Below are 27,715 nucleotides of genomic sequence, written 5' to 3' on the forward strand. Positions count from 1 at the left end.
TTTATGACTAGTACCCTCGCCATTAACACTAGATGAATGATGACTCATGTTGGTTCCTAAGTTGTGGTTCTTTCTTGTTGGAGGTTTAAAAACAAAAGGTAAAAGAAACTATGGTTGAAACTAGCCAAATAAACACTAAAAGAGGTGTGAAAGATAAGGTAAAAAAAAAACTAATTGGTAAAATGCAAGCTATCTAGGCGGTTTGACAATGGAAGGTAAAAGAAATAAGCTATTAAAGTAAGCAAGAAATGTAAACTAGGTGAATCCTAAGAGTGTTTGGATGACCACATTCAAGGTTCCCAACAAAACACTCACTATCCTAAGTAAAAATTGCCTAAAATTATTACACACAAATGGAAGTTTGGTAACCTATTGGAGGCTCCCAACACACTTTCAATGAAAGGCCTTTTTGTTACAAAAACTTGAAAGCAATGAAGGTAATTAAATTGCAAATTACAAAATTACAAAACGGTCCTCAATTTTGGTGGTTGTTCTCTCTTTGGTGATTCACTCAATTTGGAGTGCTTCTTAGTCCAATAGCTCTTAAGGTGGTTGGCCCCTTGCTTCTGGACTCAAATTCTTCAAGGGATGGCACCAATCCTCCTTCCAATTCCCTATATGGCAACCCACAAACAAGGAAACAAAGAGACAAACAATAACCAAAGACCAAAAAAAATGAAATGAAAGCTAAATCAATGGAGTTTTAACAAGACAATTTTTCAAGGATTATTCAACAATTAAAGCAATGAAAAGGACATAGAAGCAAGCTAGGACTCAAAGAGAAACTTAGACTGGCTCTAGAGTAGAGTAAAAAAACTGAAAAAAAAAGACTCAACAAAACTCTAGCTTTGGCACTTGTCTTCACACTAATTTTGAATTGAAATTTCCAATTATAGAATAAATTTTGAGCCAAAACAACAAGCACCCTTCCCTTTCACCTTTTTTTTGTAGATACTGATTTTCCTGCCAACTTGTGCGATTTTTCGTATTTTTTTCCTTTTATCCAAATCACTTGTTTCTTTTTTTATAACTTTTTTCCAGATGTCTAAAAAATTCAGTAAAAATTTCAACTCAAAATTCGAAGTAACCAATTCTCAGTAATTTTTACAAGTTTGTATGTCCAAGCTGCCAGCACCAGCGATTTGTTTCTTTAAGCATGGTATATTGATTGCCTTGGGCTTACTTTCAACCTTCCTATGTATGTTGAACTCACTAGGATTGTTTACCACAGTTTTCAGAGTTCAATATTCACTTAGGATCAACATTTCAGCCAGCAATTCAATCACCAAAACTCAAATTCACAATAGACACAATCATAAAGAAACCTAAAAGTTCAAGAAAAGGTTCACAATCAAAGACTCTCTAAGAATTTTGCATGAACATGTTAAGGACTAATTAACATGAAAGATTTGACTCAAATCAAATAATAGGCTAAAAGAATTTCATACACTCATGAACAAATGAGTTAGACAAAGAAACAAGAAAATAAAATTCAGCACAACATAAGAAATCTTATGTGACAAGTTTCATGACTAGACATGACTTCTATGACAAAACTACAATAGGTGAACAAGTCACTCTAGATTTTTGAGGTTTTATTCTACTTTAATATTTTTGTAAGAATTTTATGGTTTATGTTTCAGCCACAAAAAATAACAAGACAAAACTCAAAGGAACCTAAACTCAACACAATTCATGGTTCAAGAACAAGAACAAGAAATTTGAACCATAGAAAATCAAATCTAACTTCTATAGCAAGTTTAATCGGTGGAAACTCTAAAGAATCATGTTAAAAACATTTAGAACAAGACATGTGAGGAGATACATGGAGAAAAATGAAGAAACAACAATGGAAGAGAAGGTAAAGAAAAAAAATTAATGGAGGTTTAAGGAGCACCTACTTGAAGCTCTTGTGCTCTGATTACCACTTGATGGAAGCTTGCTTGTGGGGCTTCTATGGAGGCTGGATCTTTGAGCTTCAATGAGGTCCTTTAATGGTGATTTTCCACCATGGAGATGCAGCGGAAGACAAATGAGAAGAGGTGAGAGGAGGCGCCATCCACTAGGGAATAAGCCATGGAAGAAGGAGCTTCACCACCAAGATGAGCCTTGGATAAGAAGCTTGGAAAGAATGCTTCAATGGAGGAAAAGAAAGAGGGAGAGAAAGAGAGAGGGGGGAGCACGAAATTGAAGGAAGAAAAAGGGAGAGAAGTTGAACTTTGAGTTGTGTCTCACAAGACTCTCATTCATCAAAGTTACAACAAGTGTTACACATGCTTCTATTTATAGACTAGGTAGTTTCCTTGAGAAGCTTTCTTGAGAAAACTTCCTTGAGAAGCTTCTTTGAGAAAACTTCCTTAAGAAGCTAGAGCTTAGCTACACACACCCCTCTCATAACTAAGCTCACCTCCTTGAGAAGCTTCCTTAAGAAGATTCCTAAAGAAGCTAGAGCTTAGCTACACATACCTCTCTAATAGCTAAGCTCACCTCCTTGAGATGAGAAGCTAGAGCTTAGCTACACACCCCCTATAATAGCTAAGCTCACCCCCATGACAAAAAACATGAAAATAAAAAAAAAAGTCCTTATTACAAAGACAACTCAAAATGCCCCGAAATACAAGGCTAAAACCCTATACTACTAGAATGGCCAAAATACAAGGCCTAGACGAAGGAAAAACCTATTCTAATATTTACAAAGATAAGCGGGCTCATACTTAGCCCATGGGCTCGAAATCTACCCTAAGGCTCATGAGAACCCTAGGGCCTTTCCTTGGATCTCTAGCCCAATCTACTTGGAGTCTTCTAGCCAATGCCCTTGCGGGGTAGGATTGCATCACTAAGTCCTTATCAATCAACCAAAAACAATCTCCCATATTGCTATACTTCTTACAAGCTTTCACCAGATCATATAAGATAAATGCATCCAGGAAATCTGCAGATATATCCTCCCAAACGTCAAATTCTTCGCCTATATATTCAACCTTTCCATCACTGGCACGTGGAGTGAATCTTCCTCCATGGTGCAATATTAAAGTTATATTGTCATTCATTCTACACAATCAGAAACCACAAACATTGTCATATATTAGGAAATAAAAAACCTAACTTAAACTCAAACATAGGCACATCACACAACAACATCCAATGTCATCTATAAAAACAGAGCATCATAAACGAAAATAATAAAGGACCATAAACCTCTCTGCGAAACGCGAAGACAATGCAAATGAAAACCCTTGAACATATAAAACCCCAAATGAATCCACCAAAACAATGCATACGAAATGAACGCAAAAAAACCACCAACCTGACTGCCAAGCCCGAATATGAACAATCACCGACAAAGGGAATGTAGTGGAGGGAAGAGCAAACTGCAAACAGTTAAAAAAACCCTACAAGCAGTAAGACAATGAAAGGGAAGATGCGTTTACTTCATTTTTTATCTCTTTTTAACCTAATTTTTCAATTCAGTCCTTGCCACATAGGATTGCTGACTTGGACTCAAACTTGCCACATTGGGATGCTCACGTGGACTGAGGTTTGCCAAATAGACATTTGACTAACAGGAAAATTATATTTTAACAGCAGAGACTTAGTTGCATAACGGAGGTAAAGTTAGAGACTATTTTGAATTAAAATTTAAGTCAGGGACTAATATAGAAACTGCTTACAATGTCAGGGACTAAATTGCCTATTCACTCATAAGATAAGATTAGTTGAGAATGTTTTTATGTTTCTGAGAATAATTAAAATATATGTTTGATTAAATTATCTTTTCCTGGGAATATATATTAAAATTACTATAATATTCTTATTATTTTGTTAAAGATGTTATTTTTTTATAAAACAAATAACTTTATTATAAGACTAATAAATGACAAGCAAATTATATTGAAAATGCTTTATATCTTACATTTTAGGACAAAATTCCTCTAATTATTCCTTTAAAATTCATAAGATTGACGGTAAATAAAAATTGGCAGATAAACGAAAACTTTTGAAAATGATAAAAATTATAAAAATTACATGAATGAATCATTAATATGAGTGTGATAGTGAGTATGAAAATGATATTGTTTATTTTTGCTCACAAATAAGATTTTTATTTCATAAAAATAAATATTTTTTATCCTTTTGTCAAAATTAAATATTGCCTAAAAGCAAAATTAATTAGTTATCCAAATAAAAAATATAACTGAAATTAATTAGTTTATTAGTTCATGAGATACGTGAGAATGGATCCCTGATCCCCCAGCCCCCTAAAACAATTTTTCTTGCCTAAAAAAATTCTGTATTGGTGGGACCTTTGAGTTTTGAAGCGGGAAGACCGAAGATGAACGAAGCAGCAACTTACATGTAAGTAACGCTCCTTCTTCTACAAGCTTCTCTCTCTGTCTCTCACTCTCTCTCTCTCTCTCTGCCTTTTCCACCCATGGCTCGAAACAAGGAACGGTTTTTCCTTCATTTCTCAATACCCTTTTGCATTCCCCAACTTCACTTATCCGGATTTAGGGTTTTACTTCGAATTTAATTATTTTCCCGTGAAACCCCATTTAGAATGTTACCATTGTCATTACTTCTGAAAGCATAAATTTGTGTTTGTTTTTTCGTTACCACAATTAAATTTTATGGTGAAACAACAGGAAGCGTTGCTTTTGCTGCTTGATGTGGGCCCGTCAATGCATCCCGCTCTTTCTGAAATTGAGAAAGTCTGCTCCATGCTTGTGCAGAAGAAGGTACTAGTCATTGCCATACTCTTATCTATTCAAAGTTTCATTTTTTTTTCTTCTCTTTTGTTTTGATTTTTTGTTATTTCAATCTTGTTTGTTTGGTTTCGTTAGTTTCGTTAGTTGATAGTTTCCATAACATGATCCTTTTGTTTTGGTTTTGTTTTTGTTTTATGTGCAGCTGATCTATAGCAAATATGATGAAGTGGGAATAGTCTTATTTGGAACTGAAGGTACTCACTCACTTTAATATTTACTATTCAATGGATGCTGTTGACTTGGTGTTTATTGGTTTCATTATTGTTTTGTTGTAATTTGATTACCAAGTTTTCCTTTCACTGTAAATGGTAGCTATCTGTAATGGAGAAATGGGGAGCAAGAGGATCCTCCTTGATTTTCTTTTGCTTCTGTTGTGTTTCATTCTCATTCTTAATAGAATCTTTGCCCTGTTGACTAAACTGAGTGTTTACCTTCTGATCTTCTGTTGATAGTGTTACTACCTATTCACACTGCTGTGTCACTGGAAGAATCCTGCTTCTAAAATTTGATCAAGGGCCTTCCTCACCTTTGTTTATGTTGACATTTTTCAGACACTAATAATGAACTTACTACGGAAGTGGGTGGGTATCAACATGTTGTGATTTTGAAAAATACTTAAGTTGTGGATGGAGATATTGTTGAGGCTTTACAATAACTGCCTCGAGGTACAACTGATGGTGATTGTATCCATGAAGTTCTTGGTTTTAATACAATAAATTTTTTGGTTTTATATTATGCTAGTTTTTACTAGTTTATTGTTATCTTTTTTTTTGAAACATTTTTCTCAAAATATTACATGATTTTGAGTTTTCCCTGCATTAAAATATTCACATGTTTCCTTCTGACAAAGAGTATTTTCTTTTGCAAGTTCTTTACTTTTAGAGTATGAGATCTCAGACATTTGTGTTTCTGATTACACGGTATTACTTAATGCCATTTATCTTTCATTTGAGTTCTTTTATTTTCCTTTTCAAATAATTAGCTACATATCTCTAAATCTTCACATAAACAAAACCTCTATTTCTGTTGTACAATTTGTTTGCTTTCTTTTTTGAAGAGTAACTATTTTTTTTTTAAATTTTTGTCAACTATTTTTTTTTGCATGATTTGTATATTTAGATTTTCCTGAAAACCAATATGTTTGTGTTATTAAAATCATGTAATGTAATCAGTAGCAAAACTTTATAAGATTAATTATTAAATTTTCAAGAGGAAGTTGATCCTTTCCTACTGCCATTGATTTGACCTCATCAGCTCACTTTTACCCTTTTTTGTATTCCTTGACTTTGATGTTAGTTCTTGATGCTGTCATTGTTGGCAAGGATATGTTAGTAAAAATATTTGGAGTAACAAACAAGGGAAAGAAACGTGTGTCTTATTAGAAATGCAAAATGTCGAATAAAAGAATTTGATGAAGGAACAAAGGAAGAGCAAGTTACCACCATTGCCAAACAAATGACTGCCCATGGTATAAAAATGGAAAGTATAATTATGAGAGGAAAGCTTAGTCAAGATGCAAACAAGGGAATAATGGATGAGAATGATCGCTTGTTAAATATTTTTTCAAAGGAAACATCAACAAGATTGTTGTATGTGGAGAATCCAATTTCTTTATTTGGTGCTCTTCGAACAAGAAATGGAGCTCCAGTTATAGTTCTCGAAGGGCATCTTGAAATCAATCCAACACTGAGCATTAAGGTGATCTATGTATATAAATAACTTTAATTTCCATCCCATGATGAATGCTCTTTTTAAATGTCATTTATATTCATTTATCTGATGTACCAACATAGTTGATAAATGTTTTCATTTCACTTGTTTTTCCTTTTCATTGTCATTTATTTGATATTTAATGTTACTATGGCATCTTAAGTTATTTTTTTTTCTACTGTAAATGATTATCAATTATCTAATGCTCTAATTTAGAGTTGTCCATGTACCCTGACTCCATGGACAATTTATTTCTGATTAAAGTTGAATAGCCAATGTTTCTCTTGCATTTGCATCTTAATGTTTAACATCACATTTCTTTTAATCTTTTGCTTGAATAATGAATATAAATTGTTTTGGAGTTGACGATTACTTGTTTACCGTGTCTGATAGGAACCAAGAATTGAAATGAAAAAAAAAAAAAGATTTTATTGACTAGTAAAAAAAAGAACATAAAATAGGTGAGAAAACTCTCCTCTAAAGGTTTTCCCTTCACAAAGGATTTCTCCTTTCACAAAGAGCTAATGCTCAATCTACAAATGATAAGATCCCCCTCTCTCCTATCCTTCTTCCTCTACTTATATCTAACAAACCCCTCTAACAAACTAACTAACTCATTAGTAGTCTAACTATATTAACTAACTCTTCATTCTCCTTATATCCTAATAGTGTTTTTATTTTTCTTTCTTCTAAGACTAGCATAACAAGTAGGTGCTCCATACAAGTGGGTTATTTATTCAATTTGTCCTTTTAAAAAAATTCTAAATAAAACAAAATAGTATTTTGTTTTCATGAAATTAGAACCTCGCTCGTGCTTCAGCACAGACTAATAGTAATATTTGATATTTGATAATATATATTGATAGTTTAATTATATTAAAAAAATTACAAACAATTTCATTCAAGTAAACATTTGAAGCAAACATGATATCCCATATACATATTGTGATGACATATTATATATGATATTCCATATATGGCTAGCACAAAAATAAGTTTAAATTACAAACAACATAGGTAAATAAACTGGTCTGATTCTCTTATACATTTGGGCCGTAGTAATATCTCGCTAAGTGTACCATGACATTTGCTATGTTGTTGCCGTTGGTACCCCACAATGGAGAAACAAAGTTGTTCTTATTTGGTATGAAGTTTTATAGCTAAATTGTTTTGTCGTTATAAATAAATTTTGTTATGTTATGTTTGTAGCAATGTCTGGCAAAGTAAACATGATCTCTAAGTTGCCTACCAAGAAAGGGACTTGGAAGATAGCAATACGAATCACTGATATGTGATACGTTAACAAGCATAATGGTAGACAAACAATAAAAATGGTGTTCATGGACCAAACGTGTATTTGCTGATATTCCATATTGTAATTCACTACATTCATTTCGCTGCTTTCTTGCATTTATTAGTTTCATTCTTGACTTTTACAGGGTGCAAAGATTGGTGCCACTCTTTGGCAAAAATTGTTTCCTGAATATGAGGCAAAGTTGCAATGTGGTTCTGCATATGTCATTCAGAACATTAAGGTTGTTAAGAATCATTCTGAATACAAAGTGAGTACGATTTCATTTTTGGTTTACTTGATGAAAACTACTTTTGTTAAGGAGATCGATCGTCCTGAAATTCCTCCTAATGTTCATGTTATTACTCAATTTGGAGTAGCACCACGTGACACTTTAGTTGGTACGTGCATTACTCAATTTGTTACAATAGACATTATGATAGTTCGTGAAGAATACTTACGATTGCATTGTATTGTAATTTTTAAATAGATGTTGGTGTTGTGGTCGAAGTCATTGAATAAGAATATGCAGGCCTTTCTTACTTTGCACTCACGAAAGTGTTATATTAAGCACTTTGGCACATGTTGAATTGTATTTACCAAATTCAGTATTTTCTCATGGTCAGCTATATGTAGCACTTTCGCGAGTGCAAAGTAAAAAAGGGTTGCATATTTTTATTTATGATAAAGAAGACTCCAAAAAATACTACTATTAATGTAGTATACAAAGAAGTCTTTGTAAACTTATAGAAAATGTATGTTTCCCAAATTCTTATTTCTACATATGCATTACCATTAATGTCATTCATTTTGTATATAAAACTATAACAAACATGTAAAAACACATCCTAGGTTTGGTAGCCATCTAATTGTTTATTGACATCTTTTTCAGCATATTATTTGCCATTTTAGCAAATTATAATGTACTACATATTTAACTTTGTCATCGTTTTTACAGGTTTCAACATGCTCACTTTTTGAACAACTATAAATGCACATCTATCCCCTTTATCAAACATGCAAATCATTACTTATATTGCTTGTAATTCAAACTTATTTTTGTGCTAGCCATATATAATATGTCATCACAATATCTATATGGGATATCATATTTGCTTCAAATGTTTACTTGGATGATATTATTTGTAATTTTTTTAATATAATTAAACTACCAACATATATTATCAAATATTACTATTAGCCCGTGCTTCGGCACTGACGAAGTTCTAGTTAAATATTACAGAAGAAGGCTACCTCAAATGGTAGATATCTAAACATAACTAAAAAAAGAATGGCAGAAACAATACCTATTATCTCTCAACTTGATTGTAACTCATGGAGTTTTCAACTCAATTGCAGCATGACAAAGAAAGAAATGACGAAGTTTGGTTATGCAAAGAAAACGAACCTGTACTCAGGGTTGGTGGTGACTTCTTTCACCTTCGAAGCACTCCATTCTGTCTTCTTTCTCCTGCAAAGAAAAGGAACCTGTACTCAGGGTTGGTGGTGACTTCTTTCAACTTCTCTCAGTCCATTCTGTCTTCTTTTTCCTGCTCTCACCACTATCAATGCACATCTATCCCCTTTATAAAACATGCAAATAATTACCTATGTTGTTTGTAATTCAAACTTATTTTTGTGCTAGCCATATATGGAATACCATATATAATATGTCATCACAATATGTATATAGGATATCATATTTGTTTCAAATGTTTACTTGGATGATATTGTTTGTAATTTTTTTAATATAATTAAACTACCAACATATATTATCAAATATCAAATATTACTATTAGCTTATGCTTCAGCACGGGCGAGGTTCTAGTTTCATGAAAACAAAATACTGTTTTGTTTTATTTAGAATTTTTTTAAAAGGAACATGTACTCAGGGTTGGTGGTGACTTCTTTCACCTTCTCTCAGTCCATTCTGTCTTCTTTCTCCTGCTCTCACCACACGTGCTCTCTGTTCGCGACTCAGCACATTGGAAACAGAAGCGCAAAATAAAAAAATACATATCGTGATGGGGACGTTTTTGGGCAGGAACATAAAGTTTTCATATGTCGACACATCAGCAAAGTATGGGCATTTTGGTTATTTCCAATCATTGTTAGGGCCTTGTTTGTATAAATATAAATGAAATGTGTACTACAGACACCATTACATGAAAGATGTATACGTTTCCCTACCTAAACCTGGAAATACAAGAGCCATGATTGCAGTTTCTGTAGTAGCAAGGGCTATGAAGGAAATGAATAAGGTGGCAATAGTACGTTGTGTTTGGAGACAAAGACATGCGAATGTTGTCATCGGGGTCTTGACACCCAATTTATCTGATAAAGAAAATATTGTAGGTTTTTTCTGTCTTTGTTTCTTGTATTTTATATCGGTTTATCTGTACTAGCTTCAATTTTGCCACTTCATTTTTTATTTATTTCTTAGTTTTCTGATTTTGTTGTGCAGCCTGATTCATTTTACTTAAATGTACTTCCTTTTGCTGAGGATGGGGAGAGTTTCAATTCCCTTCCTTCACTAATTTCCCAGCATCGTGGCAACCAAATGGACAACAGCTAGAGGCTACAGCTAACTTAATAAAAAAGCTTGATCTTGCACCACATGGGCAAGAGGAAGTTTTGCTACCTGACTTTACACCAAATCCAGTGTTAGAGGTACTTATTCTATTCACTCACATGTTTCTAGTTTATGTTCTCATTTCTGCCTTTATTCACTTATATTTCCATGTTTCTTTTTTCTTCTGTTTTTTTTCCCTCAGAAGGATTTGAAATTTCATTTTTGACTTGAGATTGTTTTTACTTAAGTTATGATCATTACTTGAGGTGTGAATCTGCATTTAGCATTTCTTGTTGGCTAGAGATAGTACTGGATGCTTTAAGATATGGAGAAGAATGCTTAATAGTTTATTAATAAGATGAACTAATTACAAAGAAAGACATGGGGCGCAGCCAATACCCGTGTTAGTAATGTGTAAACCTATATTGTGGTTCTTGCTATCTTGTGTATTTTAAAAGTTAATCAGCTTATTTACCCTCCCAAAAAATTAGCATTGATATCTAATACAATATCCTCTCTCCCCCCAAAAAGGGTAATCTTAAGATAAAGTTAACAGATATATTTCTTCAATCTTTCAGCGCTTTTATCATTTTCTTGAGCTGAAATCAAAGGATCCTGATGTGGCAGTACCTCCTCTTGATGACACACTCAAGAAAATTACAGAGCCTGATGCTGACTTGCTTTAGCAAAACAAATCTGAAATAGACTCATTTTGTAGGTCTTTTGAGCTAAAGGGAAATCCCTTGGTAAGAATGAGTCCTTTGCTCCTTTTTGTTTCAAACTTCAATTATGATTTAAATTCAATATATCTTGCTGTAGAAAAAGTCGAGGCGTTTATTGGGAGGAAAGAGATCTTTTTCAAATGATGAAGAGGTTAAAGGAAACATTACTGCTCAACCAGCCAATCTCATTGGAAATGCATCTGTTAAAGTTGGGAAAATTGGGGATCTGACTCTCGTTCAATATTTTGAAGCCTTGATTTGACGCAGAGATAGTCCAGATTGGGTTGTAAAAGCCATTAATGAAATGAAAAATAAAATATTTGACTTGGACTTGTTGATGATTTTTTATAATTATAGACAATGTCATCAGCCATCCAATGCCAAGTTTGGTCCCAAACTTGTTCAGATTTGCTCATTGTTGCAGTTAAAAGTAACAACACAAATAGCTTTCTTATATAATGTGCTGAACCCCAGTCTTTTGCTTGTTTGATTGCCTCAATAAATTCTTTATCATCTTGTAAAAATCTCATAGCAAAACATGCTTCTTTATATGTAGAATACTAATAAAAATGATTAGACATGCATCTATAGCCATGATTATAGTCATGGTTTTGACAGCCACATTAAAACTTGAAAAGTAAGTAATCAAAAGTAAACATAAGGAAAAACACTAAAATTATGAATGCTAACAGCTAATTAAATGCACTAAATTGATTAGACTTGCATTTATAACCATTATTATACCTATGCTTTGGCGCCATCGATAAGAAATATGATATCGAAAATGTTATGCATGGCAGAATTAGGATGTCAAGCTAAAGAAAGTGTTAGGCTTTCGACAGCCAACGTTAAACTTTGTCGAATCTCTATGACATGGATCAATTACGTAATAATGTGAATGTTAGGTCGTTGCCCAGAAGCAACGCGCTGTATGGCTCGAGTACAGTGTCAAAAGAGCAAGAGCCGCTGCATCGCCGCCCGGATGTAGTGAAAAGTAAGCAAGGGTTCCCACATTTTCGTGAACGGGTGTGGGTAAAGAAGCTAGTTCATGACAGGAGGATTCGCTTTGGTACATGGAATATAGGCACACTTACTGGAAAATCTATGGAAATAGTGGATGTTATGGTGAGGAGGAAGATCAATTTTATGTGCCTACAAGAAACTAAGTGGACAGGTGAAAAAGCGAAAGAATTAGACAACTCGGGATTTAAGCTGTGGTATACGGGAAAAATCAGATCAAGAAATAGGGTAGGGATTATTGTGGACAAGGAGTGGAAGAAGGATGTCGTGGATGTAAGAAGGGTAGGAGATCGTATCATAGTCTTAAAATTGGTAGTGGGACAGGACACCTTTAATGTTATTAGTGGGTACGCACCTCAGGTTGGGTTAGCAGAACACTTTAAGGTAAAATTTTGGGAGGATCTAGAAGGGGTACTTCAGGATATACCCCAAGGAGAGAAAGTTTTCCTAGGAGGGGATCTCAATGGACATGTAGGTAGCGTGTCTAGAGGTTTTGAGGGGGTGCATGGGGGTTTTGGCCTAGGGGAGATGAATGGGGAGGGTAAATCCATCTTGGAGTTTTCGGAGGCTTTGGATCTTTCTATAGCCAATACATGGTTTAAGAAAAGAGAGGAACATCTTATCACTTACAAAAGTGGAGGGACATGTTCTCAGATAGATTTCTTCCTTATCAGGAAGTCTGATAGGAAGTATTGCTTGAACTGTAAAGTTATCCCGGGAGAGAGCTTGACTACCCAACATAGAGTTTTGGTTATGGACGTAAGAATTAGAGATAGGGCAAAGAGAAGAAGTCCTCTGGTAGCACCAAGGATCAAATGGTGGCACTTGAAGGGTGAGAAACAAGGAATCTTCCAACAAAAGATATGGGAGGGTTGGTGTGGACAATCACAAGGAAGTGCAAATGATATGTGGAACAAGATGTCCCAAGAGATTATTAAAGTGGCTAAAGAGACGTTGGGTGAATCTAGAGGTTTTGGACCTAGGGGTAAAGAATCGTGGTGGTGGAATGAAAATGTTCAGAGCAAAGTTAGAGTAAAAAAGGAGTGTTTCAAGGAGTGGTCTAGGTGTAGAAATTCTGAAACTTGGGATAAGTATAAGATAGCTAGAAATGAAACCAAGAAGGCGGTGAGTGAGGCAAGAGCCCAAGCTTTTGACGGACTATACCAAGCTCTAGGAACCAGGGACGGAGAAAGATCTATATATAGGCTTGCTAAGGGTAGAGAGAGGAAGACTAGAGATTTGGATCAAGTAAAGTGTGTTAAGGATGAAGAAGGCAAAGTCTTAGTGCAGGAAAAAGATATCAAGGAAAGGTGGAAGGCGTATTTCCACAACTTATTTAATGATGGATATGGATATGACTCTAGCAGTCTAGACACAAGAGAAGAGGACCGGAACTATAAGTACTATCGTCGGATTCAGAAACAGGAAGTAAAGGAAGCGTTGAAAAGAATGAGTAATGGTAAGGCGGTGGGGCCAGACAACATACCTATTGAAGTGTGGAAAACTCTTGGAGATAGAGGTCTTGAGTGGCTCACCGAACTCTTTAACGAAATTATGAGGTCAAAATGCATGCCGGAGGAATGGAGGAGAAGCACGTTAGTGCCAATCTATAAGAACAAGGGGGATATACAAAATTGTGCAAATTATAGGGGAATCAAGCTCATGAGTCATACCATGAAATTATGGGAAAGAGTGATCGAACGGAGATTAAGAAAGGAGACTCAAGTTACTGAGAATCAATTTCGTTTCATGCCGGGAAGGTCGACCATGGAAGCGATTTATTTATTACGGCGGGTGATGGAGCAATATCGCATGGCCCAACAAGACTTGCACTTGATTTTTATTGACTTGGAGAAAGCGTATGATAGAGTGCCTAGAGAGATTTTGTGGAAAGCTCTAGAGAAGAAAGGGGTTAGGGTTGCATATATTCGAGCTATCCAAGATATGTATGATAGGGTATCGACTAGTGTTAGGACACAGGGTGGAGAGTCAGACGATTTTCCCATCACAATTGGTTTACATCAAGGGTCAACCCTTAGCCCCTACCTTTTTACCTTAATTCTGGATGTCCTCACGGAACAAATCCAAGAGATAGCGCCGAGATGCATGCTTTTTGCAGATGACATAGTCCTCCTTGGAGAGTCGAGGGAGGAATTGAATGAGAGGTTGGAAACTTGGAGACGAGCGCTAGAAACACATGGCTTTCGCCTAAGCAGAAGCAAATCGGAGTATATGGAATGTAAGTTCAACAAAAGAAGGAGGGTTTCTAACTCAGAGGTGAAAATAGGAGACCATATTATCCCTCAAGTCACACGGTTTAAATATCTTGGGTCTGTAATACAGGATGATGGGGAAATTGAAGGGGATGTGAATCATCGCATTCAAGCAGGATGGATGAAATGGAGAAAAGCATCGGGGGTGTTATGTGATGCAAAGGTACCGATCAAGCTAAAGGGAAAGTTTTATCGGACTGCGGTAAGACCGGCGATTTTGTACGGAACAGAATGCTGGGCGGTCAAGAGCCAACATGAGAATAAAGTCGGTGTAGCGGAGATGAGGATGTTGCGGTGGATGTGTGGTAAGACTCGACAGGATAAAATTAGAAACGAAGCTATTAGAGAGAGGGTTGGAGTAGCGCCTATTGTAGAGAAGATGGTGGAAAATAGACTTAGGTGGTTTGGGCATGTAGAGAGAAGACCGGTAGACTCTGTAGTGAGGAGAGTAGACCAGATGGAGAGAAGACAAACAATTCGAGGCAGAGGAAGACCCAAAAAGACTATAAGAGAGGTTATAAAAAAGGATCTCGAAATTAATGGTTTGGATAGAAGTATGGTACTTGATAGAACATTATGGCGGAAGTTGATCCATGTAGCCGACCCCACCTAGTGGGATAAGGCGTTGTTGTTGTTGTTGTTGTTGTTGTATTAATTGTACATCATATTGAGACATATGATGAAAGATGGAGTAAATTTATCAAAATATCCGATTCTGCATTTGTGAAAGCAAAATCAAGCAAAAAATGCTATCTAAATTAACAAATCATGCTAAACGATGATTGATAATAAAGAAACACTTAATTACATATCATTGATGATCCAAGATCATGTTTCTCAAGACTCCAAAGTTGATACTTTTGTCTTGGTGTGTATATTCTGCTGTTAGAAAATTAATCAGATATGAATGCTGATTTAGTTGTGCTAGTGATCAATATTTCCTGATCATCATTTCTAACATTTTAATGTATTTTTCTGGATATAAACATGATCTCCGACATTTGTCCCAGAAATTATGTCAGCTGCAATAACATGCTTTGCTAGTCTTGTGATACATCCACATAAAAACTGGGAAAATCAATTGTTTTCAATGCCATATTTAATATAAGAAAACTTGCAATACTACAGCAAGAACACAATATGGACAGATCTCAATTTAGAACGTCTAAAAGCATGAATCCAAAAAAATCGATTTTCAAATGTGCAAATACAGTGATAACAAAAACTACATAATTGTCTGTTCAATATGCCAATATTTTAATAGCAGTGTGAAAACACAACAATAATAATAATCTGGAATCAGCTAAATTAGCTCTTATGAGAATGTCTTGTCAATTGGTTAGACGATAGTTGGGCTGGCAAAATTTGAGAGCTCCCTAACTCATCATCGGCTTCATCAGATGACATCCGCTTTTTGGGTGTTAAAGGCAATCCCGCAACCGGATCATGGTCAGCTGTGACAGACAGAGATTGCTGCATAAAACATAAACTGGTAAATAAAAAAAGATAAGATATCAATGTTCATGACAACAACATTAACTCACACGTTCAGCTTGTGTAGCATCATTGCAATCAACATTGGAAGGATCTATTTTGGAACATGCTTGCATCATATATAAGTCGTTGATAGTCAAACTCATGAATCATATCATCATGACAACAACGAGTAAAATAGATATCAGAAAAGAACACCTCACTATCAGGCAGCATCTCAAGAACAACATTGATCAAATTCAGGTCTTTTGAGTATCTAAGTTCAACTGCATTTTTGAATTTTGATTAAATCCCGACCTTAAAAGCAAGCACATGACCCAACAATTTGTCAAGTGCTTGAGGGGAAGCATTCAAATCAAGATCACCATCCTGCCAGAAACAACACAAATTCACCAGCTGCCAGTTACAACTCGAAGAACAAAATATAATACATAAAATGAGAAGTAGCATATGATAAAGCATGAACATACTTCAATCTTGACCATATTCACATCATCAGCTGTTTCACCAATCAATTCAGCACATTCACGGTCCCAGAGCAAAAATTTGTTACTCTCATTGTTTTGGGTAACCATCACTTCAACTCTATACCTACCAATTTAGATGCCAGTCAAAAACAAAATACTGAATTAAACATGTTAATGGACTAAAACTCCAATTACCTCAGAACACTCTGATCATTATCCTTGCCACATCCACATGTGAATGGTCCTGTTTGGATGTCAGTTTTCCTATGACATTGAGCACAGGCTGGATAACACCATGAATGGTTATCCATGACTATTTTGCTAATAGTCCCCACCGTAACACAAACATCGTCCTTTTAAAAAACCATAACAATCAAATTGCCAACAATAAAATGCCATTGTTAGACACATTAGATATAATATATGAATGCGAACAAATCTAGCCAAATTCGACTTCCAACTGCAATGAATATAAAATAAACATAGATAACAGGTCCACCTCAGAAATGACATTGATTTCTAAAATAGTTTTGGCTTCAGCCTTTGAAAGAAATGAATCCTTTGATGATAGCTGACTTCCCCTTGAAACTTGTGAGCTTGCTTGATCGCCAGGTAGCAAAACTCGACTCACCTCAACACCTAAATCTAAAAGCCTAAGCCAATCGAATAAATAGAATAAAGCAACAGAAAACAGTCAAGACGATTGTCACACAAATTTAACAACCATAGAGCAAAGATGATAAGCAAAATACCTCTCTTTAAATTCCTGAATTTCCAACATAGGATCATTAATCAATAGTTTTGACGCCTTGAAGGAATTGCTCACTTAAGCTGGATAACTTCCTGTAAATGCCAACAACAACAACAACAAAACTCAGCTATTGAATATCCAAATCAGCAAATAAAATATCATACTTACCCTGTGCATCTTTTATTCTGGCATGTGTCAATATAATAACCATTGGCCCATCATCCCCGCGTTCATTCAAATAGGATAGGAACTAAGTACAGTAATTCTCCCAAAGTGTGCAAGACAAAATTTCACCACTACAGCAAAGAAACAACATTACATCCATCACCTCATAAGAATAAGATAGACATAAGCACCATGCAAAATGAAAAATAAAATTCTCGACAATATAAACTCTAAATAACCAAATATACACAGGAGATAGCAAAAACTGTGATTAACCATAACCTCAAATCCTTCATTCTAAAAACAACCCCGGTATTTTTCGATGAAACATGCCGAAAGACCACCTAATCAATGACCCCAATAATATCTTAAACCACCAGAAATGAAAATAGGTCATTGAAAAAAACTCAAAGAAGTTATGATCAAAATGAAAGCACAAATTGTGACTGCACTCACCAACCAACAGGCCAGACACAAAATTGCCAGCAACAACATTTGCAAATTCAACAAATCTAAATTCCTTAAAAGGCAGTTCATGCAAATTAGCTTCTCTAACAACCGTCACTCCAATAAAAAATAACTTGTACTCATGTTCGCACACTCTAAATTGACCATCATTCTTAACAACTTTGAAATTATGCATAACATAAGTGCAATTCTCTTTCAAATCAGCTTTCCAAGACTTGAGGCGGTCCGATTTACAAATAGCATGAATTTGATCACCTTGAAATATGCAAACCATATAATCAATAAATGACATGAACAACAATGCAACAATCAAATAGAGAGCACAAAACATACCTCAGAATCAACAAAAACCATCTTCGCTTGCTCAGACTTGTTAGGAGTCCCAACGAACCAAAGATCGGTGATCCTAACAGCAAGTTTAAGCGTTTCTTTTGATCCATCAATAGACTTAATCTTGTCAGGAATCCTCGCCATAAAATTACATAGACCTGCCAATTCTAAATGAAAAATGTAATAAATCCAAAACCATGCAAATGCTATGTAAAGAATGATTGTCAATTTAGAATAGAAAATAATGCTAACAAAAAATAGAATAGCAACACAGACTCAAATGAGACATGCAATAACATTTCAATGAATGACAAAATACCATAAAAACTATGATTCTATTCGTTGAACTACTAAGCCAATACATGCAACAACCTGAACCAAAAAAGAAAAGCCAAATCAGCAAATAGCAGAGAAGCAGAAACAAAAATTATATCTCTGAACAAATAATATTGCAACCATCAACAAATAAATAGAAAGGCCGAAAACAAACACAACAAAGTTCAGCTTTTGGAAAACAGAATACCAACCCATCCTTAAACCACACATGCAATAAGATTTCCATCAATGCCAACATACCACAAAAAGTATTACACTATCAATCAATCCAACGAACAATAACAGACAAATGGAAGCCAACAAAAAGAAAACTAAGAATTTGTAAATAATTAAAAACAGAACAAAACACGTGCCAGAGCAACATAAACATGCAGAAACCAAAATCACCAAACAACAAAAACCTGACAAAATCACACATGCACAACACAAACAATAATATGGTTAATAAAAAAACACACATGCACAACAGACGAACAATAATATGATTAACCAAAGACCATGTAAATACAATCCAACCATTGAAGCCAGTTATAAGAGACAAAAAACAAAAAAGCCAACTTAGCAAAAAAGCAAAAAAACAAAACCAAACAATTATACCTCTAAAGGAATAATACGATCAATCCAAAACCATGTAAATGCAATCCAAAGAGCAATTGACAAATGCAGGACAACGAAAAGCAAAACAAGAATTTGTGAACAATAAAGAATAGAACAGAACACGTGCTAAAAGAACATAAACATGCACTCGAACCTTCAACCACAGAAGAATGAAAATCACGAACTGGAAACCACAGCCTCACGCCAAAATCCTAAACAACAGAACAACTATATTGAAGATGAAAGCCTACCAAAAACAAATGAAAAAAGTGAAACAAATGCAATCAGCAGCTTGGAACTTGCTAGTGGAAGAAGTAAAAAATGCTACAAAGAAGTCACGTACACCACCAACCACCAAAACTGCAAACGACAATCTAATCACTCAACAACACAACAAGCTACATGCCTTAAAACTAAAATCATAGAACCATAAAATAACACATGGCAGCAAGGTGGCAGAAAACCAACCCAACCTAGAAGGGCATAAATAAATGACCAAAAAACAAAAAACTTGGACAGGTGTCAAGCTCTCAGCTATGGGTATTTTGACCAAAAAACCAAAATTTTGGATAGCTGTCAACCTCTCAGCCATGGGTATTTTAGTATTTTCCACATACTTCAATTTTAGTATATAGATATTGATAATGTATAATTTAACTCAGAAAATAAAAATACATTTTTAATTAATTTCAAGGTAAGGAGATCATGAAGTATTCTAATTAAAATTAATGGTACAAATATTTTTATTTTAACTTTATACGCCCGTACATTTTATAATTTAATGCAGAAATAAGTGTTTTATACCATGTGCCAAGCTCCAAGGACCTATTCCTTAATTATACTAAAGAGTTTCTTTATAATTAATAACCTGTCTAGCTCAGCTAGTAGAGCACAAGGCTCTTAACCTTGTGGTTGTGGGTTTGAGCCCCACGTATATTGTCATATATTAATTTTGATAAAATTACATTTTTGGTCCCCCTTTTTTGCTCCTATTTTATTTATGCCTCAAAAAGGTATTTTTTAATTAAACCTAACCCTAAGGTATTTGGAAGCGCAGTCCCGAAAATTGCAAACCTCAAATGTTATCGTGAAGCAACTGCCTTGGGTGAAGGTGGGCGAAGGTGGTTGAAGAGTCGTTGTTGATCCTAGGAACATGGACGAGGCTTATGTTTTCAAATAAGTTATTTTATTTGTGGGTTTGTTTGTGGAAGTGGTCCACATAGTTTAGGGTTTTGTTTGTGCATGCCCATCAAGGAAGTGGTTTTGGTTAATTTGAGTGGTGGTCGTGTGTTTATAGTTTTGTGTGTTTGTGTGGGGTTTGTTGGTGGTTAAATTGTGCGTAAAGGTTTGTTTATTTGTGTTGAATTGTCGGGGTGCACAAACCTTTATTTTTTTTTTTTATTTTGTTGTTGTGTTTTGTTGGAGGTGTGGTCCCGATATTGTTTTTTTTGTGGTGGACCCTTGCTGTTGTAAAACCAGAAACATGAATGGTTGTTTGGTTTTTGTCGTTGTGGTCCCCATTTTGGGTTTTATTTTTGTTATGTTCTAAAAAGCTTTGTTGGCACTGTTGTTTTTATTAATTTTTTGGGCTTTGTTGTCATTCGCGTTTTTGCAGGCCAACTGAAGAACAAACAATGAGGTTAAAGATTCACCATGGATGGATATTTATTTATAAGCCATCCATTGTGTATGTCAATGGAGACATTGTCGAAGAATAATGGGGTTGGAATGTGGATACTATGTCATATGTTGACTTGACGAAGGTCATTAAGTCCATTGGCTACAAAGCATTCAAGTGCTTATGGTACAGACACCCCAAAAAGGCACTTTGCAGAGGGTTGAAGCCACTGAATGGTGACTCTGATATTTTACAATTGATTGAAGATGTTGTTGGGTTTGATGTGGTTGAAGTGTATGTGGAAGATGGGGTGATTGACAGATGTGATAAAAAAGTTGAATGATGTTGTGGGAGATAAGTTGTTGTAATTGATGGAGTGGAGGCTGAACCGTTGTGGAGGCTGAGGTTTAGGTGGAGGGTGAGGTTGAAGTGGAGATTGAGGTTCAAGTGGAGGATCAGGTTGATGTGGAGCCTCAGGTTCAGCTTGATGATGAAGGTGAGGTTGAGGTTGAGGTGCAGGTTCAAGAGAAGGCTGGTGGTGTGGGTGATATGGAGGTTGTTGTGAGTGTATGGATGATATTCATTTTGGGGTTGACAAAGATAATGATGATGTGGGGTCTAAAGAAAGTGATGAGGATTATGTTGGGGATGAGGAAGATGATGATGATAGCAGCGACTGTAGTGAAGATTCAGTTAGTGATTTTGAAGAAAACTCTGATTGGACAGCATGGTTGGAGTCTAAAACATTTAGTCAAAGTACTGAGGCTACTTTTGATCCTAATAAAGTGGACTCAAGAAATTCTGATTTGGCCGATGAAACTGAATATTCTAATGAGTTGGATACTCCACTTGGAAGTGAAGATGAAGGTCCCCCGAGAGTTAGATATCCTCATTATAAGGTGCCTGAAAATGATGAAGATGTGAAGTTTGAGATTGAGCTACAATTCAGTGGTAAGAAACAAATTCTAGAGTCTGTGAAGACATTTGGTGTAATTTGTAAGAAGAATCTGAAGATTAAAAAATATGACAAAAGGAGAGTGATTGTAATCTGTAAACAAAAGGATTGTCCCTTCTACTTACGGGTGAGCAAGTCTATGCAAGCCACTTATCGGTGAGGGATCAAAAATGTAATTTTACCATTAATTTTAGAAAATCTTTGAAAATGAAAAATTAAATATATTATCATATATTAATTTTATCGAGCCCCACGGTGGGTGATTTATTTATAATTTTATAAAAATAATCCGAAAAAGTTTCCTCCAAATATTAATCAATTACATTTTTCTTTTGGCATCTTATGTTATCAAATAAAAGCACCTGTTGGTCAAAACTTGAAAATCTTTGAAAACGAAAAATTAAATATATTGTCATATATTAATTTTCAAGCCCCACGGTGGGTGATTTATTTATAGTTTTATAAAAATAATTTGAAAAAGTTTCCTCCAAATATTAATCAATTACATTTTTCTTTTGGCATCTTATTATGTTATCAAATAAAAGCACCGATTGGTCAAAACTTGAAAATCATTGAAAATGAAAAATTAAATATATTATCGGTGGACGATTTATTTATAATTTTATAAAAATAATCTGAAAAAGTTACCTCCAAATATTAATCAATTACATTTTTATTTTGGCATCTCATGTTATATAATAAAAGCACCGGTTGGTTAAAACTTGAAAATCTTTGAAAATGAAAAATTAAATATATTATCATATATTAATTTTATCAAGCCATGGTGGGTGATTTATTTATAACTTTATAAAAATAATCTTATAAAGTTTCTTCCAAATATTAATCAATTACATTTTTCTTTTGGCATCTTATGTTATCAAATAAAAGTACCGGTTGGTCAAAACTTGAAAATCTTTGAAAACAAAAAATTAAATATATTATCATATATTAATTCTATCGAGCCCCACGGTGGGCGATTTATTTATAATTTTATAACAGCATTCCCAAAAAGTTTCCTCCAAATACTAATCAATTACATTTTTCTTTTGGCATCTTATTATGTTATCAAATAAAAGCACCGGTTGGTCAAAACTTGAAAATCATTGAAAACGAAAAATTAAATATATTATCATATATTAATTTGATCGAGCCCCATGGTGGACGATTTATTTATAATTTTATAAAAATAATCTTATAATGTTTCATCCAAATATTAATCAATTATATTTTTCTTTTGGCAACTTATGTTATCAAATAAAAGCATCGATTCCTCAAAACTTGAAAATCTTTGAAAACGAAAAATTAAATATATTTTCATATATTAATTTTATGAAGCCCCACGGTGGATGATTTATTTATAAATTTATCAAAATAATCTGAAAAAAGTTTCCTCCTAATATTAATTAATTATATTTTTCTTTTGACATCTTATGTTATCAAATAAAAGCACTGGTTGGTCAAAACTTGAAAATCTTTGAAAACGAAAAATTAAATATATTATCATATATTAATTGTATCAAGCCCCATGGTAGGCGATTTATTTATAATTTTATAAAAATAATCTTAAAATGTTTCCTCCAAATATTAATCAATTACATTTTTATTTTGGCATTTTATGTTATCAAATAAAAGCACCAATTGGTCAAAACTTGAAAATCTTTGAAAACCAAAAATTAAATATATTAATTTTAGCGTATTAATTTATATATTTTACTTAATATGTACGTGGTTCCATTTTTATTAAATTTGAAATAAATGAGAGCAATTTTTATTATTCTAATTTATTGACGAATTATTTTTTCTAAGATTAATTTATATATAATCTATAGCCCGTCTAGTTCAGTTGGCACCGGTTGGTCAAAAGTTAAAATCATTGAAAACCAAAAAATAAATATATTGTCTTATATTAATTTTATCTTGTTAATTTATATATTTTACTTAATATGTACGTGGTTCCATTTTTATTAAATTTTAAATAAATTAGAACATGTTTTATTATTCTAATTTATCGACGAATCATTTTTCCTAAGATTAAACTATAGTAAAATTTGACTGAAAATTATTAACCTTTACAATATAGAAATAAATAATATATTATTTCTAAATATAACCTATATACATAAAAATGTGAAGAAATGGGGAAAAGTGAAGGAAAGGAACGATTTATATAAATGTGAGAGGTTAAATAGTCTATGTAGACCAAAACTTCCCATTCCCTTTATTATTGTTATAAATCAAGGGAGCTTCAAACAAGAAACAAACACCAATCAAATATTTCATTGCTGATTTATGTAGCCTTTTTGTATGTTCTGATACAAGCCGAGAAATGAGTTAGAGATCATATGAGCTTGGAGTATAATAGAATTTTTCAATGGTGTAGAATTAGGGAATATGCTCCAGAAGTCCTCTTCAAAAATTGTTAACATATACTCCTTAATGCTTCACCAAACTATTCAAATTTGGCTCATGAACAACCAAATCCAACTTCTATTTCTCTAATCATTACAAAATTGTTAGCCAGCCAATAAATTCAGCAAGATACAGCATAAAAGACTAAGAAATTGGATTTGTCTCAATTTCTACTCATAATTTTCTCTAATTGTTTTTCCAGCAAAGCTATACAACTTCCATCAAAGCATTCCAAAGAATATAGTGATGGAGTCAATAGGGTTGAGCAAAAAAAAAAATAAACCGTCCGAAACTGAAATATCCGAGATGTAAAACAAGCTAACAGACGATTTGGTTTGGTTTGGTTCAAATAATTGATCTTTGCAGGTTAAAATAGTTGGGTTCAATCTGTTAAAAGGGACTTGCTAGGTGCACCCAGCTACATTGCTAGTGCACCCAACAATTATGTGAATGGGCTAAATTGCCCTTCTATTAAATTTTAAAAAAACAACGCGCACCCATCAACCTCTCACTTCCTTTCTTGTTTCCTTCTTCCTCCGCGCCTGCTCTTCTTCCTGTTGCCATTTTTGTGTGTTTTCGGAGCTCCGTTGGTGTGTTTGCTGGCATTTTCCGTCGTCGAGGTTAGTACCTCCTATCTCCCCTCCTCTTTAATTGCCATTGGTGATGTAGTTTAGGCATTATTGCTTTAGGGTAGAAGACTTTGTTTTTCTGAGAAACCATGGGAGGAGAGGAAGCGTTTTTCGCTTACGGAAGAACCTTCTTCCGTATGCGTGATTTTTTGAAAATGCTTCGTACGAAAGAAGGTTCTTCCATAAGTTCCTATGGAAGAACCTTCTTCCATAAGAACTTACGGAAGAAGGTTCTTCCGTAAGAAGAAATTCATTCATAACAGAAGAAGGTTGTTCCGTACGAACATACGAAAGAACCTTCTTTCGTATGAACTTATGAAAGAACCTTCTTCCGTAAGAACATACGAAAGAACCTTCTTCTGTATTAATGCTTTTCTTCTTACGGAAGAACCTTCTTTCGTAAGAAGGTTTGAAATTTTTTTTATTAGTTTGCTTAATTTTTTATTTATTTATTATGTTTGTAGATAACATTTTTATGTATTAGGTAACATTTTTGTTTATGATTAATAGATAACATTTTTATTTATGTTTGTGATAACAAAAATTTAATTTAATATTATATATTTATGTTTTTTTATGTTTTTTGGATTTGCATAAAATTCGGTTATTAGGTCCTAGCAGAGTGTATGATAGATATGTAGTAGTTAGGGTTGAGTGTGTAGGGTTTAGTTTATGTGTTAATGATATGAATAGTTAACTTGACCCAAAAAACTACATGTTCTTCATGATTTTCAAATCATGGTTAGAACAAGAGGTTAAGGTCGTGCCTTAGCTAGTGTTAGAGGCAAAGGCATGGGTCAAGATGAGCATCATGCTGATATTCCCCGACGGTGTAGGCCTATCGCTTCTGCTCGTAGGCAACAGGTTCATGTTGATGTTACTAAGGATGTTCCTCAGGTGACTGAGGATGTTCCTCATATGGACAAGGATATTCCTAAGAGGACTGCGAACGTAGATGCTGCAGACGTAGAGGGCATAGCTATTGATGGTGCTGAGGGGTCACCTGCTGATCATGCTGAGGGATTCCTTGGTGGATCATGTGACCCATTGGTCTTGACTTCGTTTGCCGACCATGTGGCACATAGCATCTGGAGTGGAGAGGTATTTTAATTTTTACGTAAAGTTATTTGTTAATTATTTGTTTTTGTTGAGTTGTTTGTGATAATGAATTTTTAATAAATTGTTATGATGTGTTCTTCAACTCAGGAACAACCTGAGTTGAAGTTGGCCTCCCACGGTAGGAAGGTTGATAAATTTGGGAGGCCAGTGCCTGAGATAGAAGGCCTAGTGGCGGCCACCAGATTAAGTCCATTGATCGGGTGTTCTGTAGTCATCGGCGATCCTGGACTTATATCCGCATTTGTCAAGAGGTGGCATAGGGAGACCAACACCTTCCACCTTCCAGTAGAAGAGTTGACGATCACCCTGGACGATGTGGCGGCACTCCTCCATCTTCCCATCACAGGCGCGTTACAGAGCTTTGAGCCTCCGCTTGTGGACGAGGCGGTCTTCTTGTTGATGGAGCTGCTTGAGGTCTCCGGTGAGGAGGCTAGAGCTGAGACCGTATGGGTGCATGAGGAATACGTACGACTTTTGTGGCTTTGGGAGGTCTATCAAAGTAGATGCCATGCCCGATGGTGGATTGTAGCAGCCCGTGCTTACCTCCTCCACTTGGTGGGTTGCACTCTTTTTTTTTCTAACAAGAATGCAACACATGTTCATCTGGTTCATCTAGAGGGTTTTCGAGACCTGGGTAAGACTGGGGGCTATGCTTGGGGAGCTGCGGCGCTGGTGCACATGTATGACCAGCTAAATGAAGCTTGCCAGACCCCTACACGACAGATGGCTGGGTACTTAACTTTATTACAGGTAAATGTTTTGTTCGTAATAAGTTAAATTGGATTATGATGTAAACATGTTTTTTTATCTTATGTTCACGTCATGTTTGTAGTGCTGGATATATGAGCACTTTCCTAGTGTGCATCAGTGCGTCACTGATGATGCGTATGCTGAGATGACCCCACGTGCCTCTCAGTGGCTGACTACGAAGGCTCACATGAGGGGGATCACAGGAGCAACGTACCAGGCACGTTTAGATGCTTTGACGATCATGGACATGTGCTAGATGCCTTACGCTGACCACCGAGGAGTTAGGGGCTTTGACCTGATTTCCTACTTCCAGGGTCAGTTGAGATGGGGTCCTATTGTGGTATTTGTTCGACCAGAGAGGGTGGTATGACAGTTTGGGTACATTCAGATGATCCCCCCGCCGCCTGTTAGTGCTTCATTGTCATATGAGGAGATAGACGACAGGTGGATGCATTTCTCGGACCACGTAGCACCCGCGAGTGAGATTTGTGTTTTCCTAGGACATGTATCAGCAGACTACATGGATTGGTTTTTCCAGATATCTCATCCGTTCGTCACACTGACCCAGGCAGGTGATCAGTCCAGACATCCACCTGCCCCACGTGATGAGGAATACGTCGAGCCACATATCCCGGAGGTTCCAGTGCCATCTGATCTCCCTAGACATTCAGTGGTAAGATTAGTTGGTTTAATGTTTTATAAATTGATTTTTATTTAAATTTTTTTAATAACTCTATTTTTATGATTGTCACAGGATGCTTGTGAAGGTTGTGAAGCGATCGCAGAAAAGCTGGAGCGTGTGCTCAACCTCAGGATGGTCACTGAAGGCACAGAGTTACACGAGATCATGCAAGATTGCCTCAGGATCGCTAGGGGTGATGCCTTAGATGGAAGTCTTTTGTTGTATTTGATAACATTTTTTTATTTGTTATATTATTTTGGTTACAACTTTTATTGAATTTATTTTTTGCATTGATTTTTGTTGTGCACTTGTCTTTTAAAGATGTTTAGAAGTTCAATGCTAAAAGTATGCATATGATAAAACACTTTTTTTTTTATTAAAAAATCATAATAATTTTAAATTTCTACAACAAATTACTACAAAAACACAATAATATTAAATTTTATGAAACATCTAATTTCACAAAAAATTACTTCAAACAAATAAAGATTTTACCTAAATTATTAAACATTTCACTACTACAACAAAATAAAATTATTATACCTAAATTATTTAATATTATACCTAATTAAACCAATTATCCACAATTTC

General features: G+C 34.9%; 1 protein-coding gene and 1 pseudogene across 1 annotated transcript; both read left to right on the forward strand.

Moving 5' to 3' along the window:
* The first annotated feature begins 4,628 nt into the window (after positions 1-4,628).
* On the forward strand, positions 4,629-11,560 carry LOC100798541 (ATP-dependent DNA helicase 2 subunit KU80-like; annotated as a pseudogene).
* Positions 11,561-25,365: 13,805 nt separating this feature from the next.
* LOC102664434 (protein MAIN-LIKE 1-like) lies at positions 25,366-26,698 on the forward strand. The gene is made up of 3 exons (XM_006582610.1): positions 25,366-25,674; positions 25,780-26,442; positions 26,525-26,698. Exons 1-3 carry the CDS (start codon positions 25,366-25,368, stop codon positions 26,696-26,698), a joined length of 1,146 nt encoding a protein of 381 aa, XP_006582673.1.
* Positions 26,699-27,715: the final 1,017 nt, after the last annotated feature.

Source organism: Glycine max, chromosome 6 (genome assembly GCF_000004515.6).
Source record: "Glycine max cultivar Williams 82 chromosome 6, Glycine_max_v4.0, whole genome shotgun sequence".
Classification (NCBI taxonomy): domain Eukaryota; kingdom Viridiplantae; phylum Streptophyta; class Magnoliopsida; order Fabales; family Fabaceae; genus Glycine; species Glycine max.

Bases quoted from the DNA above. Each gene is read 5' to 3' on its own strand.
- LOC102664434 (XM_006582610.1), top strand. From the start codon at position 25,366: ATGGGTCAAGATGAGCATCATGCTGATATTCCCCGACGGTGTAGGCCT. The intron at 25,675-25,779 runs GTATTTTAATTT...TCTTCAACTCAG, and splicing joins ATAGCATCTGGAGTGGAGAG to GAACAACCTGAGTTGAAGTT. The intron at 26,443-26,524 runs GTAAATGTTTTG...TCATGTTTGTAG, and splicing joins GGTACTTAACTTTATTACAG to TGCTGGATATATGAGCACTT.